The following is a 16572-nucleotide window of genomic DNA, read 5'->3' as shown; positions in this document are numbered from 1 at the left end:
GGTAGGTTAGAATTGTAGAGATACTGACTGTTTGGAAAAGTGATCGTATATCTGTTTTATTCTTATAAAAAAATCTGTTGTTTGCTGAAGTTCAATGCAATCTAGTAGGTGTTTTACTGTAAATGATTCGTGACATGCTATGTATTAAGGCTAGTCATCGCTTTTTAAATGAATAAGAATTGGTTATGTATGAAAAACCATTTGAGAGACGGGCAAAGAAATATAATCTCGGCAGTTTTCTCTGTAGCTTGGATATCATCTACCGATTTCAGGTTTGACACAGTGTATTTTCCAATTATTTTGCAACTTTGACCTTACTATATTTGTTATTTAAAGCTTTAAGTCAGTTAAATGAAGTTCAACAGGTGGAAGCCATACAATCGCATTAGCAGCGCGATTAGACATTTTCATTACCTTGTATGCCAACGTCCGGGAACCTAGCATAATGTTATGTTGCATTTTGAGGTAATACTATTAATTGAGATATTCATCGAAGGTTTGTCGCAAATGCTCCGTAGAACAGATAAGTATCATAAAACTGCTTAACTTCGGTACACCATTCGATTTAATGTGGTCAAGGCCAGGATAGATAGCGTGGGATTGATGCATCATTTGATAGTCGGCATCTGTTACAACTATGGCTGTTGCGACGTTATGAACCATCGGTATAAAACGACTGAAAGTCCTTATATTTCAACTGCAATTTCGAAAGGAAACCTGACAAAATCGCTTTCTAAGAAACATATTTAATCAAATCATCATTTTAAAGTTTAAACATTAAACTTTCTTTTAGGGTTGTTAGGATTCTATAAATTGTATATCTCTGTACTGTAAAGCGCTTTAGAGTGGCTTATTCTAGCTAGATAGGACGCTATATCAAATCTTGTTAATTGTTATCGTTATTATTATAGGCGATGCCACAAGCATCATACAACAACATGAACAGATTTTAAAAGGAACCCAGAGTACAAACCTGTGAAATATTAATGTTTAGAGGTAGAACTCGCTTTTATATATGTGATGTAAATATTTGAAGAGTACGGACTTGAATGAGCAAGTAAATATTTGAAGAGTACGGAGTTGAATGAGCAAGAGTGTATTAAACGTATGTCTGTCACATTTTGTTACCGCATATGATTTCGAGTATACATTACTGTAATGGAATTCCGCCTTACTGTATTCCGACATTTGTTAGACATGAAATATACTTACCGAGGTTACATGTAACTACTTCCTGGGGTTAGCTTGAATACGCAAGTGAACTATCATGCTGATCAAGATATACATGTATGTCTGTGGTGTAAATAGGTTTTAATAAAACATTTACTAAACATATGACGTATTTTCGTTGTTTATTGGTTGATTAACAAATTGACCGATTAACCGACTACTCTATCGAAATATTTTTTTTGTTCGGGTAACCAGTTACCAAACTTTGACCGGTTTCACAACACTACTTTCTGTAGCATCTTCTCTTAATAACGTTCTTTTCAGAAGCTCATTACCTGCATGTTGCATCCGGATCGGGTTATCTACAGCAAATTCACCGCTTACTGGTTGACGTGATTGTTCTGTTATCTCCACAACTGCGGCATCAACACTTGAGGGCAAGTCTGGTCTGAACACTGCTCGCGTGACCTTACCACACCGATTTCCAGTCGAACCGAAGTTTACAGACGACGGTTGTTCAATTTTAATATTGCCTGCAGGGTCATCATACGTGTAACCGTTTTCATCTATACCGTAAATGATGTGTGCGCATGTCAAAAAAGCCAAATTGCCATTAAAATTAACGAAAGGACCTATAGTACCCGACCCTGAACCTCCTTCAACGCCAAACTGGCAGCCCATCTTCAACCTGTCGTGGATATCACTACTCCTTGATGTCGTGTATGCGTAGGGACCAAACTGAAAGTATCCTTCTCTGATGTCCGTTGAAGCAGTTACTTCCCCGACGGTTAGTTGCGTTGGAAATGTTTCTTCACCAAAAGGAATAAACCCTTTTGAACTGCAGTATATCACAATGCATTCTTCATTTCGGACATTATTTCCGTTCCTCCAAGATTTTACCGGACTCGTTCCAATAAAGTTTATATTACTATGTTTTGTGAACAGTTCGTCAGCGTGCTTCTGAATGATACGCTTTAACAAAGTTCTCTGTGATGGTTTTATGTCAAGACGTATTTCTCTGCAATAGTTGGTTATTTCCAATCCTTCACTCTTTATAGATTTTGGATTTCGGATTAGCACTTCTTGCCCCAGTTCTGTTGTGATTCTGTCTCTTCCTTGTTCTTTGTCGTATATAATGAACGTATGTTTTCCACTTGCATCTGTTGTTGGCACGACGAAACGTTCTTCCAATTTCAACTTAATTGCCAACAGTCGGGCAACATTGAATGGGAATCCTTTGCTGTCATGAAGAAAATCTGAAGAAAAAGATATTACATTTAATTTTTAATATATTTTGAATGGTAAACATATGATTTGTTTTTGTGATGATTTATAGCCCTTCGACAAATTCAGTCATTTCACACATTAAGCAGGCCATACATGAATATTATAGGGTCTGGTCACTGCAGCATTGCGCTACACCTGGTAACATTATACCGACAACTGGCTTTATCGGTCTAGAACAATAAAGCATTTATTAGGTATATTGTATATAACAGCAGTGCAAATGTATTCGATGGTATACAAGATCTATTTATATTTGGGACCCCAACAACCCTCTGTGCAAGGAGGCCGTACTCTCCTTCTATATAACGTTTGGTTTTAAAGGGTTTAACGTTCCATAAACATTTAAAGGCATTTAAACCAAGCCAAACTTCTCTGCCTCAGAATATTTTGAAACACCCAAGGTCAGCCCAGTGGAAGGCGATATCCTGCCTTTATACAATGACGAGTACCCGCAGCCAAAAGATCTTCACAACCTTATACCTTTCGGTAATTCGTAAAAGGTCGTTCAAAAGTTTTCAACATTTTTTACCTTAAATATGGATGGAAGTCATTCATTTGACCATGATAGAAAACTACCAATATAATTATCATCACCCTTTGCCTTTCGATTATTCAGAACAAGTTGATCTAAGGTTGAAGAGACTTGATTCTAGTGACCTTGAATACGGGTGAAGATCATTCATTTAGATAAACTTGGTATCCCTTCATCCCATCATACTATTGGCCAAATATCAGAACCCATAGCCTTTTGGCTGTTTAGAAGAAGTCGGCGTTTTTCAATTGACGCGATAGGACGTCCAGGTAAATATATCTGCTGTTTCATACTACATTTGTAAGTGGCAACTGACGTGGTTATCCACTGCAGAATTGTGAAATTACATTTGTTCCCTCTACGCTTAGACTTATGATCGTGCATTCTCTCTTAGCTAGTTCACCATTGTGATCAGCTTGGTAATACTTCACTTTTGTCTCATTGTTGAACGCTCGCTCACGTTGAGAAGGCAATGAATTTTGTGCCCAGGACGGGACCTGTCAAATGTTTAGTATAATGTAATGGGCGGAATGCTGTGCTTCGTGCATTCGTCATGGTATTTCAGCGAGATAGCACTACAAAGACGGCATCAGATCCGCGCTGTTACACCATCATACCCCGACTCCATGCCCAGCACACATACACACATGTGCATTCATTAAGCACATTAAGGTACGTCCTTAAAATACTTGAATTTGTATATAATGTTTAACAAAATAAAACGAAACTGTTGTCGATGTAGCCCTTTTATGTCCTCATCTGTTGAATAATAAAGTCATCCTAAAACATCATCAATCACATTTATAATAGATACCAACGATAGATGTTCTTCCGAAAAATATCATCTAGATTATTTTAAGCTTGATCTTGTTTCTTAATTTCAGGTTGATTAATTGCTCAATTGCCGATGCTTAATACAATGAATGCTCACTTACCGTGTTCACAATTGACATCTAATTGAGACTGGTTCATCAACTCTGACATCTTGCTCTCCTCACTTTCTACAGGATTCAAGAGTTGAGCATAAATGTTAAATAAGTATTTTATCTGAAATACTGTATATCATGAAATACCTAATTTTTCCAAAAAATACATATAAACACCAACTCAAACTCAAAAACGTACTTCAAAGATTTTAAACTCATGTATATCATCTACTTCACTCTATCCTCAATACGTATTGATGTTTTCATTTTTTATGAGAAATAATCAACATATGTGAGTGTATAATGGTGGAATCTATAACAACGATGAGAAAATCTCGGAAAAAATTAACTAAGCCCTCTTGTGGCCTGAATTGATTATTTTTTCAACATTTTCGAATCCCAATTTATATTTGCGACCAAAATATACAATCATGTTAATGTGATCTATTCTATTAATAGCGTCGATTCAATTTACATCTTCAATACATATAAATAGCCTCAAACGAGTGTTGGGGCTAATTATATTTTTACACAGTTATCTTTAATCAGGCCAAATACTACATTAAAAGTCACTACAAACTGCACAATTGGATTGGTTCTGATTACCGACATACCCAGAGAATAATCAGATGGCGGTGTGCCGGCTCTCGGCTCTATAGAAACGCAACCTGTAACATATCATTAATATAAATGTCATACCCTCTACATGTGCTATGGCTTAAAATAGTCACAGAAAACTTGATATGTAATGTAGTCCGAATTTTTCTGACGTTTTATCAACTTTTTCATATCGGTCTGTCGTCGATTAACGTCAAGAACTCCGGCCCTCTATAATATGCGGGAAATATGCGACCCGCGCCCGGAGAGAACTTCAAACTAATATTTTAGAAACAAATCGTCACTTTCACACACTTGTCGCACATGGATTGAAAGACCTATTCTTTATGCACTAGGTGGTATCAATTACATGTTTTAAAGATCATTACTAAAAGTATTTTCCAACGTTTTCTATACCAACCCATAATTTTAATGGAAATTAGGCCATGAGCAATGTCACATGACTTGACGAGATCTCGCGTTACCGAAAGTATTTCCCAACGTTCTGACGTAGGCCGGCGAGATTTTAGTCACGTGACATTAGAAGGCGGAGCTATCAAAAAACTAAAGTAAAACCGAGTAAGTTTGAAAAAAATAAGTTTTTACTAATTGTATTGGTTGTTTGAGGCATGTTATGTATGTTCATCTTGTGCATAAAAAATAGATCTTTCGATCCATGTGCGACATGTTTGTGAAAGTGACGATTTGTTTCTAAAATATCAGTTTGAAGTGTGCTCCGGGCGCGGGTCGCATATTTCCCGCATATTATAGAGGGCCGGAGTTCTGACGTTAATCGACGACAGACCGATATGAAAAAAGTCGATAAAACGTCAGAATAATTCGGACTATATGTAATGGTGCCTTGCTTCGTCAAAGCGAAAGTGATATACACCTTATAGGAATTCTTTATATGTTATTGAATAATAATATCTCATTTAAATGATATGGCTTGCATCCTTATATTTATTATTTATATATAAATGAAATAAATAAACATTCGTTACTCAGTCAAACTTTGCATAAAAAGACAAATATTCATTATATTAGAACTGACGCATTAGAACTGACGCATGGTAATGCCTGTGAAGACAAAGTTTTGTTTGGTTTGGTTTAGTATTGTTTAGCGTCCTATCAACAGCTATGGTCATTTAAGGATGGCCTCCCCTGTGTGTAAGATGCATGCGTGTAGTGTATGAGTGTGTGTTTTGGGAGGCTGCGATATGTTCGTGTTTGTCTCATTGTGATAGCGCGGAACTGCAGGGACAAAGTGCCTGGTTCATTGGGGACTTGGTTCGAGTATAATAATTTTGATATTCATTTGTTTATATCTTTTGGACGAGCTTTTGGCTATTTATATTTGCTAAATTGTTTGTAGTATCTTATTTCAGGTGAAATACTAAATTAACCAACTACACAATTGAAATGATTATAATTAACAAAATACCTTGAGGATAATCAGATGGCGGTGTGCCGGCTTCTGATATAGTAAAAGCGCGACCTGAAACATATAATGAATATATAATGTTATAACCTGTGCAATGGCTTAACATTTCATAGAGCATATTATATGAATGATACCTTGCTTTCTCAGAATGAGTTGATATATTCGTTATTTATGATTGACAAATCTTATCATTGAATAATATATTCTTGATTGTGTTTAAATTGTAAACAGACTGAAATCACAAATATGAATCGTGTTTTGTATTTAAATGGCACGGCTTGCATCCTTATATATATATATTACATATATCAATGAAATGAATCAACATTCGTTACTCAGTCAAACTTTTCGGTATGTTTTGGGGATTTATTTCCTCGCAACAACTAAGGTCACATAATGAGGGGGCACCGAAAGGCAACTTAATATTGCCATCTTACGGAATTTCATAATGTGGATCGGTAGCACTACACTCCATATAGCCATAATATCCTGACATCAATATTAAAAGTCCTTTCTGTAATATAAACAAAAGCTGAACGTCAAGCAAAGAGCACCAAGTGACAATTTTACCGAGTTTACTTTAACTCAGTCAGTCCCTGCAGGTAGGGCGTAAGAATTGCACCTGCTACCCCCATTGCATGATTGTAAGAGGCGACTAAATTTGGAATCTTATCTTTTCTTTTCAAACAACTTTCTTCTTCCTAATGTCTTCCTTGACAATGCCTTACTCTTGGCCTTTAGTTGAGCGTTCGCCCTGTGAGGAAGGCTTTGGGTTCTGTACCCTGGCCGAGACATACCAGAGTCTGTAACAAGAGGCCTGGAGGGCCTGTATCGCTCACCTGAATATGTTAAAAATAATTGCGATGAAGTAAAGATATAGCACTCCATGGTAGGTGCTGTAAGTACATATGAAATTTCAGAAAGATCCATCCGGTACTTGAGATATAACGAGAACAAACTTCAAACAAAGCCCCACCGTTATGCCCCTAGGGGGGTGGGGGGGTGGGGGTAGGGTATGCCCAACGTTTTTACAAAATTGAGTCCCTTTGGCCCAAGGATACTCCAGACTATATAAGGATAAAATCCCTTAATCCCTATGGTAGAAGAAGGATTTTAAAGGGTTTACCTCTATTTCCCCTATTTGGCCTCTCTGCCTCCAGTGGCAAAATCCTCTCATTCCCACAGAATAAAAAGGATTTTGAAGAATTTACTATGTTTCCCCTATTGGGCCAACCCTTCTGCCACCAGCGGGGCCACACTCGCTTTTTATACGAAATTGATTCCGTTTTGCCAAAGGATGCTCCAGATTAAATTAGGATAAAATCACTTAATCCCTATGGTAGAAGAAGGGCTATAAAGGTTTTACCTCTATTTCCCCTATTGGGCCCCGCCCCTCATGTCCCAGGGGGGGGGCCACACCCAATATTCATACAAAATTGGTTCCCCTTTACCCCAGGATGCTCGTCACCAAATCCTATATTCCTACAGACGAAGAAGGATTTTAAAGAATAATTTGCTATGTTTCCGCTATTGGGCTCAGGCCCTGGGGTCCAAACCCACGGTTTATACAAAATTAGTTCCCCTTCACCCAAGGATGCTTCAGACTAAATATAGAACAAATCCTTTCATTACTACAGAAGAAGAAGGATTCAAAAGAATTTGCTATATTTCCCTTATTAGGCCCCGCCCCTCAGTCCCAGGTGGGCCAGACCCACCATTTATACAAAATGTGTTCCCCTTCCCCATGGATGCTTTTGACCAAATATAGAACAAATCTTTTGCATTCCTCCAGAAGGAGAAGGATTTTAAAGAATTTGCTATATTTCCCATATTGGGCCTAGCCTCTCAGCTCCCAGGGGAGGCTACACCCACCGTTTATACAAAATTGAGTCCCCTTGGCCTAAGCATGCTCCTGACCAAATTTAGTCAAAATCTACTTGGCCGTTCAGGACAAGCAGCGCTTTAAAGGAAAAGTTGACGGACGGACGACGGACGCTGCGGTATGGCATAAGCTCACTCAGGTGTGCTAAAAATGGTAGTTTCTACTCTTGCTTAACGCTCATCAATTTAGGACTAAGACGACTGGTTCGCCCGTTGTCAGTATAAAGTGACAGGGTGGGGTGTCCTGCTTGGTGTCTTTGGCAGTATGTTTCAGTGAGGTAGCAGTATAAAGTCGGCATCAGTTCCGTGCTATCACAAGGAGACAAACACGAACATATGGCAGCCTCCTAAAACACACGCATACACTTCACGTATGTATCTTGCACACCGGGGAGGCCGTCCTTAAATGACCATAGCTGTTGATAGGACGTTAAACAGTACTTAACCATACCAAACTAAACCTTTAACTCAGTCAGGAGGAAAAGCTCGTAACCTTCCTCTCCCGGGCGAACGGTCAACATCAAGGCCGTCCAGTCTTGGAGAGAAAGAAGAATGAGTTGCAGGGTGTAGCAGTTATATTTTGATTGTTGTTATGATATCGAGTAGCTCTATGAACGAAATTTCTTCTTGTAACGCGTTTAGTGGAACTCGCAGTGGAAATTTGATGCTATAATGTCACACAAAATAAGGACGGAATTTGGATAAGAATAAATCGTAACGATCAACAAATGTAGGAATTCCGAGCAAAATTAAGAATTTTCTTTCGTGCCTTCTCGGTATATTTGCTGTTCACCATTAAATGTTTACGCCGTTGTCCCTTGGCAACTGCAATAGTTTAAACCCCGACACAGATCTCAATTGGTAGAAAATTGAACTAAATATATGTAGTTCTGCAATGTAGCAGAGACACTTTGTGAGGACGAGTTTATAAATATGTGTTTACTTATTGTATCGCTGATGGCAACACGCCGTGTCCTCTTTACGTTATATCCACCGATGCTGCCATAGTCTGTATGTATTCCTGAAACAAATACATCGAACATGCCGCATCGTTTTGACATTATGAAACAAAGAATTCTGTAATAGTTTTCTTTCGCTTTTACATATTCTTCGGGAACATATTTTACATAATAAAGAATAATTTTATGCACTGGTCTCACATCTTTCGTATTTGGTTCATGTTGTCAAATACACCATCATGAAAAGAATTATTTTCCAGATAAAATTCTCCGCTTGAATTGTTTAAAAGTTAGATCATTCACCAATGCATTATCTTACTTTACCTGAGGAGATGGTTCGTCGATAAAATTCCGTTCCATCGTCTAAACACACATACGCTGGAACAAAATGTAACGTGTTTAAAACCAATAGCTGATTTTATGCATTTAACGTTCATTATATGAACATTATATACATGACTCGTATTCGCATATCGTTTCGATTCGGAAAATTATATTGTTTTCTAGCTTGAAATAGGAAATAGCAACGATATGAACGGCACCTAAAAAGATGGATTCCCCATTTGTTTATACTTCAAATAGCACTTTGTCAATCCGTCATCGTGGACAATGACCTTATATGATCCTAAAAGTTGTAGGAACTTAAACTTCAAAACATCGAATTATTATATCCATATCATAATGACATTGACATGGCTATCTTCTTTTCTCTCATCTGTTGGATTGAGTCATGTAAATAATAAATGAACCTTGTGGTAATTTTTGATCCAAACTTCATACTGCTGTGTCCAACACTGTTCTTCCGATTTGACCTATTTATTACCAATGCGTTTAATTTGTAACAAGTGGAGCCTAAATTTAAATTTTAGAAAGAGTGTAAGCAAATGAAGCTGTCTAACGACAAGATTGCCGCCTGAGGACCATTTGTTTTTTCACGTAAACCTTACAATGAAACATTCACAACCTATGAAAATTAATACACTGGAGATCACATGCTTGTGCACTGGGGTCAACGACAGTGCACAATTCTTTTTTTCCCTCATAATAATTGTCTTGTTTACATCAGATAGTACATACCGGGAATTTTTCCCTGCCCCTCTGTTTCAAAATAAATGTAAAAAAAACATTGCATGATATATATTCCTATACATTACCTATCAATTAGTACATGCTAGAGTACCAATTATTTTCCAGTTTAAAAAAAAACATGAATAAGAAGAATATGTTCTTAATATATGTTATTTCACATTTATAGTTGCCCTGGGCCTTTTGGTTATTCAGAAGAAGTTGTTTGAAGACGTTACGACATTTGGCCCCTGTGATCTTGAAAGTGGATCAAGGTCATTCATTTGAACAAACTTGGTCAGTACCCTGGGCCTTTTTGTTATTGAGAAGAAGTTGTTTGAAGATTTTAACATATTTGACCCCTGTGATCTTGAAAGTGGATCAAGGTCATTCATTTGAACAAACTTGGTAGCCCTACACCCCAGCATGCTACTGGCCAAATATCATCAGCCTGGGCCTCTTGGTTACTCAGAAGAAGTTGTTTAAAGTAAAATATTGACGACGGACGACGCACCACGGCATAATTTCAATTGGCCCTTCGGGCCAGGTGAGCTAAAAATGAAACGATATTGGTTATATTCATGGAAAGGCCCTAATAAGATAACAACCAATTTTGTTATATTCTAATTCAATCGAAACCTTTATAGGTTTGTTATCATTTACCAAAGGACAGATCTTTACCACATGGCAAGCTGTATACCTGCTATGTTGGTTACTTCTTAGCTGCTTGTGTGGTGGAAATGCTGGAAGATACGACGATTGATGATTTGGAGGGGGTAACATTACAAAATGTGTGGGCTTCAGTATGTTATCCCCTTAATCAGTTTCTTTCGTCTTCAGATGGATGATAAATATATACAAATTGGGAAAGACGGGAAATTCGAGCAGCTGCCCTGCCGTCAGAGGGCACTAATAATGTTTTTTTATAAGTCGTGTAAAGTCAGCTGCACATACTGCACGGTCTTACATGATTAATTTTTCAGTTGCATGTTTCAATGCATTTGTTTCACAAATATACACACACTCACCATTTTCTGCCCCTGAAAAGGGATACGATCGAGGACGGGTTGGCTTTTGGTTGTCTTTATCTTTAATATAGATGAAAATTATTGAATGAAACAAAAATCATTTTAACAGTTTAAGATAATAATGACAAACATTTATACACAATTAGAAATAACGATTGCTGTCTAATAATTTGAATTTGATTAATTTATCACGACGTTCTAAAATTTAGCGGAATATGAACAAATTTGGTTAAATATTATGTAATGCCAATATTAATCGAGCGTAAAATCAACTATGTCATTGAAATATTCCATTATCCATCTTTCACCGATCGTGGTATTTATACAGTAAAAGGGATTTAGACACGACTTCTAATATTGATTTATCTGTCGCTAGTCCGATCCATTTGTGCGTATAATTTCCGAGAACAGATACGTCTCCGACTCTGGCCATATGTCTGTCTGCTTGCAACTTAATAGTTATCAAAATATGTGAACTTATAAAACATGTACATTTGTAAAAGATATTTCTTTTGATCAAATGAAAGACAAGATCAGAACTTTTTCAGACATCGTTCAAGATCATATTTCAACCAAGTCATTTGGTTGGTTTGCTTTTTTATTTATATTAAACGTCTTGTTAACTGTTAAGGTCATTTAAGGACGTGTCTCGATGTGTGTAATGTATGGTGGCTTGTTTGAAGGTGTGTTGAAGGCAGACTATAATTATGTATAAGCCTCATTGCAATAGCGCTGATTTGATGCCGAATTTAGAGTGCTTCCTCACTGAAATACCATGCCGAAGGCACCCAGCACAGCATTCCGCCTCGTCATATTGAACTGACAACGGATGAACCTGTTTTTGCGATAATCCTAAATGCTGAACGTTAAGCAGTGAAAAACAACTACCATTTTTAAGGACTGGTATGTCCCGTCCTTGGGACAGAACATATTACCTACCCCACATTGGCGCACGCTCAATTCTAAGACCAAAAGCAATGCACTAGGAAACAAAAAAGTTTTTAGAAGTGGAGAGAAAATACAAAGAACCTAATTGTTACAATGGGGGCAGCAGATCAATTTTGAATTCTTCCTTAGCAGATGTCACAGAAGAAAACCCTCGATTCTGCAGGGGTCCACAATAGTCGGCTTTTACGACATGTATTGGGATACAGCCGGCCTATTCTTTCACTGAGCCTGCAGGGGAGTCAACCCAGTCAAAATGCCTTGACTATGTGAGATAGAAACTTGTTGTTTGGTCAAGTGAAAGTCAAAATCAACTATGTTATCTTGCACACAGGGGAGGCCGTCCTTAAATGACGATTGCTGCTGATAGGAAGTTAAACAATACTAACCAAACATATGTCTGCGTCATAAATTGAACCATCCCACCAGCATATATTTTAGAATATGTTCAAAATATTAGTTTTTCCTAATAACTTGACTTCATCAAAATCAATACTCAAGGTAATTATTTTGTGTATGAAACCGATTTCATGTGGAAAAATAGTTGGTAAAAAAAAGTTGAATAGTGAAAATTGAAAATTCTGTGATAAGGCAACTTAAATTGAGTTATCTCTCTTTCATATCAACAATGTGACCTTAAAATCAGAATATATATATTGATACAAATGTATGTGGAGAAATGGGAAAAAAAATTATTGATCAAGTTTATTTTGATCAAAAACACTGTTCTCCAACAGGTGGAATTTAATTCAATGATATTTAACGATACAGTTGTGGGATCGCACAACATTACAAGATGTGCGGTGTGTGCACGATGTGCGATGAGTGCACGGTGTGTGAACGATGTGCGAACAATACAAAAGTGGACGAGTATTGCGTGCGCAAATGTGCGCACGATGGACGAACGTTGTGCTATACCAATCGTAGTTGGGTGTAAATTGAGGAATGGCTTAACAATATAAAAGGTTTCGTGTTCAAACATATAAACTTGATTTTTAAGCATGAGCTTACCTGTCTGTCTTGAATTTGGAAATTGTGTTTTCGATGTTTTTTAATCGACACATGTAAAATTACAACACAGTCCCGTATACAGGTAAACATAGCCTCTTTGTTCATACACCTTTACCGTAGTTCTCCCTCGGGTGTGAAAATCTAGGTGAATGGGCTATAGGCCTAACCGAATGGAAAATACTAACCGTCCAGTTGTATTTTCATAACGGTCATACGGTATCACATATCAGCTCTACCCGTCAGGCACAGGCCATATAAAACTTCGGTCACTCATCATATTGTTACTTACCTGTTCTGTTACCTTGGAGCCAAACCCATTCTTGACAGTCAAACAGTTAAACATATTTGACCCCTGTGACCTTGAATAGCATCTTACTGGCCAAATATCATCACCCTAGGCCTCTTGGTTATTCAGAAGAAGTTGTTTAAAGATTTTAACATATTTGACCCCTGTACTTTTAACGACTTCTTCTGAATAACCGAGTCCTAAGGTGATGATATTTGGCCAGTAACATGCTGAAATAAAGCGCAACCAGTTTTGTTCAAATAAATGATCTTGACTTATATTCAAGGTCACAGGGGTCAAATATGTTTAAAACCTTTAAACAACGTCTTCTGAAAAACCAAGAGGCCAAGGGTGATGATAGTTAGCCAGTAACATGCTCAAATTAAGTGCTACCAAGTTTGTTCAAATAAATGACCTTTATTTATATTCAAGGTCACAGGGGTCAAATATGTTTAAAACTAAAAAATAGACATTCACAAAAAATGAATCCCTCAAAACCAGAAACAAAAGGTTAAAATGTGTAAAAGATGTCAAAATATATCAAAAGCAAACGAATTGTTTATGAAATATATAACATCTTATTATGGAGATAAATTGAATGTAATTAATCATATATTGATTGCACAGAAACTGTATCAAATACACGTTTCATAGAGGGTACATTGTACAAGAAATCCAATGGGCCTGCATCGCTTACCTGGTATTAATCTCACAATTGTAACCTTAACAGAGGAATAAAAAAAGCTACAGGCAAAAAAAAAGTGTGTACACTTCAAGTCATTCAGAAGAACCTGTTAAAACACATTTGACCCCTGTGACCTTTAAAATCAAACATGGACATTAAGTTGAACAAACTGCATAGCCCTTCCTCCCAGAATGCAACTTGCCAAATATCACCACCTTATACCTTTTGTTTATTGAGAAGATGACTGTTACAGATTTATGCACTATGGACCTGGTGACCATGAAAGTGTGTGTGTCAAGGTCATTCAAATCAACAAGCAATCATGTATGCTTTAGTTATTCAGAAGAAGTCGTTTAAAGATTTCAACATATTTGACACATGTGACCTTGAATATGAATGAAGGTCATTTGTTTGAACACACTTGGTAGCTCTTCATGCCAACATCCTTCAGGCCAAATATCATCGATCTGGAGCTTTTGGTTATACAGAAGAAGTCGCTTAAAGATTTTCAAGACAATTGACCCCTGTGACCTTGCATATGGGCAAAGATAACTTATTTGAACAAACTTGGTAACTATTCATGCCAACATCCTTCTCGCTAAATATCATCACCCTGGACCTTTTGGTTATACAGAAGAAGTCGTTTAAAGGTGTTCAAGACAATAAATCCATGTGACCTTGAATATGGATGAAGGTGATTCATTTGAACAAAGTTGGTAGCCCTTTATACACGCATGCTACTGGCCAAATATCATCACCCTGGAGCCTTTGGTGATACAGAAGAAGTAGTTTAAAGGTGTTCAAGACAATTGATCCCTGTGACCTTGAATATGGGCAAAGGTTATTCATTTAAACAAAGTTGGTAGCCATTCACCTCCTGGCCAAATATCATCACCCTGGACCGTTTGGTGATACAGAAAAAGTCGTTTAATGGTTTTCAAGACAATTGACCCCTTTGACCTAGAATATGAGTGAAGGTCTTTTGTTTGAACACACTTGGGTGCCCTTCATGCCAACATCCTCCTGGCCAAATATCATCACCCTTGAGCTTTTGGTTATACAGAAGAAGTCGTTAAAAAGTTTTCAAGACATTTGACCCCTGTGACCTTGAAAAAGGATGAAGGTGATTCATTTGAACAAACTTGGTAGCCCTTTATACACGCCTGCTACTGTCCAAATTTCCTCACCCTGGAGCTTTTGGTTATACAGTAGAAGTAGTTTAAAGGTGTTAAAGACAATTGGTCCCTGTGACCTTGAATATGGGCAAGGGTTATTCATTTGAACAAAGTTGGTAGCCATTCACCTCCTGGCCAAATATCATCACCCTGGACCGTTTGGTGATACAGAAGAAGCCGTTTAATGGTTTTCAAGACAATTGACCCCTTTGACCTAGAATATGAGTGAAGGTCATTTGTTTGAACAAACTTGGTTGCACTTCATGCCAACATCATCCTGGTCAAATATCATCACCCTTGAGCTTTTGGTTATACAGTAGAAGTCGTTTAAAGGTTTTCAAGACATTTGACCCCTGTGACTTTGAAAATGGGCAAAGGTCATTCATTTTAACAAACTTGGTAGCCATTTATGTCAATATCCTTCTGGCCAAAAATCATCACCCTGGATCTTTTGGTTAAGCATAAAAAGTCGTTTAAAGGTTTTTAAGACAATTAACCCCTGTGACCTTGAAAATGGATGAAGGTAATTCATTTGAACAAACTTTGTAGCACTTTATCCACGAATGCCACTGGCCAAATATCATCACTTTGGAGCTTTTGGTTATACGCAATAAGTCGTGTAAAGGTTTTCAAGACAATTTACCCCTGTGACCTTTTATATGGATGAAGGTCATTCATTTGAACAAACTTGGTAACCCTTCATGCCAACATCCTTCTGCCCAAATTTCCTCACCCTGGAGCTTTTGGCTATACAGAAGAAGTCGTTTAAAGCTTTTCAAGACAATTGACCCTTTTGACCTTGAATGTGGATGAAGGTCATTCATTTGAACAAACTTGGTAGCCCTTCATCCCCACATGCTTCTGGGGAAATATCATCACCCTGGAGATTTTGGTTATTCAGGAGAAGTTGTTTAAATATTTTAACATATTTGACTTCTGTGACCTTGAACAAACTTTGTAGTGCTTCTTGTCAGCATGTTATTGGCTAAATATCATCAGCCGGGGCCTTCTTGTTAATCAGAAGAAGTTGATGAAAGGTTTTAACATATTTGACCCCTGTGACCTTGAAAATGGGCAAAGGTCATTTGTTTGAACAAACTTGGTGGCCTTTCATACCAGCATGCTACTGGCCAAATATCAGCCTAGACATTTTAGTAATTCAGAAGAAGTCGTTTAAATGTTTTTAATACAATTGACTGATGTGACCTTGAATAAGGGCGAAGGCCATTTGTTTAAACACATTTCGTAGTGCATCCTCCCTGCATGCTACTGGCCAAATATCATCACCCTGAAGCTTTTGGTTACTCAGAAAGAAGTTGTTTAAAGATTATAACATAGTTGACCCCTGTGACCTTTTATATGGATGAAGGTCATTCATTTAAACAAATTTGCTAGCCCTTCATCAAAACATTCTTCTGACCAAATTGCATCACCTTGACCTTTTGGTTATACATAAGTTGTTTAAAGGTTTTAGGGACAATTGAGTCCTGTGACCTTGAATATGGGCGAAGGTCATTTGTTTAAACACAATTAGTAGCCCTTCATCCCTGCATGCTACTGGCCAAATATCATCACCCTTAA

General features: G+C 37.5%; 1 protein-coding gene across 2 annotated transcripts in view; it reads right to left on the bottom strand.

Moving 5' to 3' along the window:
• LOC110454497 overlaps positions 1-16572 on the bottom strand; it is a 63546-nt gene that overhangs the window by 4351 nt on the left and 42623 nt on the right. For both annotated transcript variants that reach the window (XM_021504012.1, XM_021504013.1), the window contains exons 7-13: positions 10890-10949; positions 9121-9174; positions 8781-8858; positions 5957-6010; positions 4530-4583; positions 3925-3990; positions 1506-2426 (exon numbers count right to left, since the gene is read on the bottom strand). In XM_021504012.1, coding sequence (XP_021359687.1) covers positions 1506-2426; positions 3925-3990; positions 4530-4583; positions 5957-6010; positions 8781-8858; positions 9121-9174; positions 10890-10949 — 1287 coding nt within the window. The remainder of the gene's footprint in view (positions 1-1505; positions 2427-3924; positions 3991-4529; positions 4584-5956; positions 6011-8780; positions 8859-9120; positions 9175-10889; positions 10950-16572) is intronic.

Source organism: Mizuhopecten yessoensis, unplaced genomic scaffold (assembly GCF_002113885.1).
Source record: "Mizuhopecten yessoensis strain PY_sf001 unplaced genomic scaffold, ASM211388v2 scaffold7901, whole genome shotgun sequence".
Classification (NCBI taxonomy): domain Eukaryota; kingdom Metazoa; phylum Mollusca; class Bivalvia; order Pectinida; family Pectinidae; genus Mizuhopecten; species Mizuhopecten yessoensis.
Note: the sequence above shows the minus strand (reverse complement) of the source record. Positions and strands in the feature narration are given on the sequence as shown.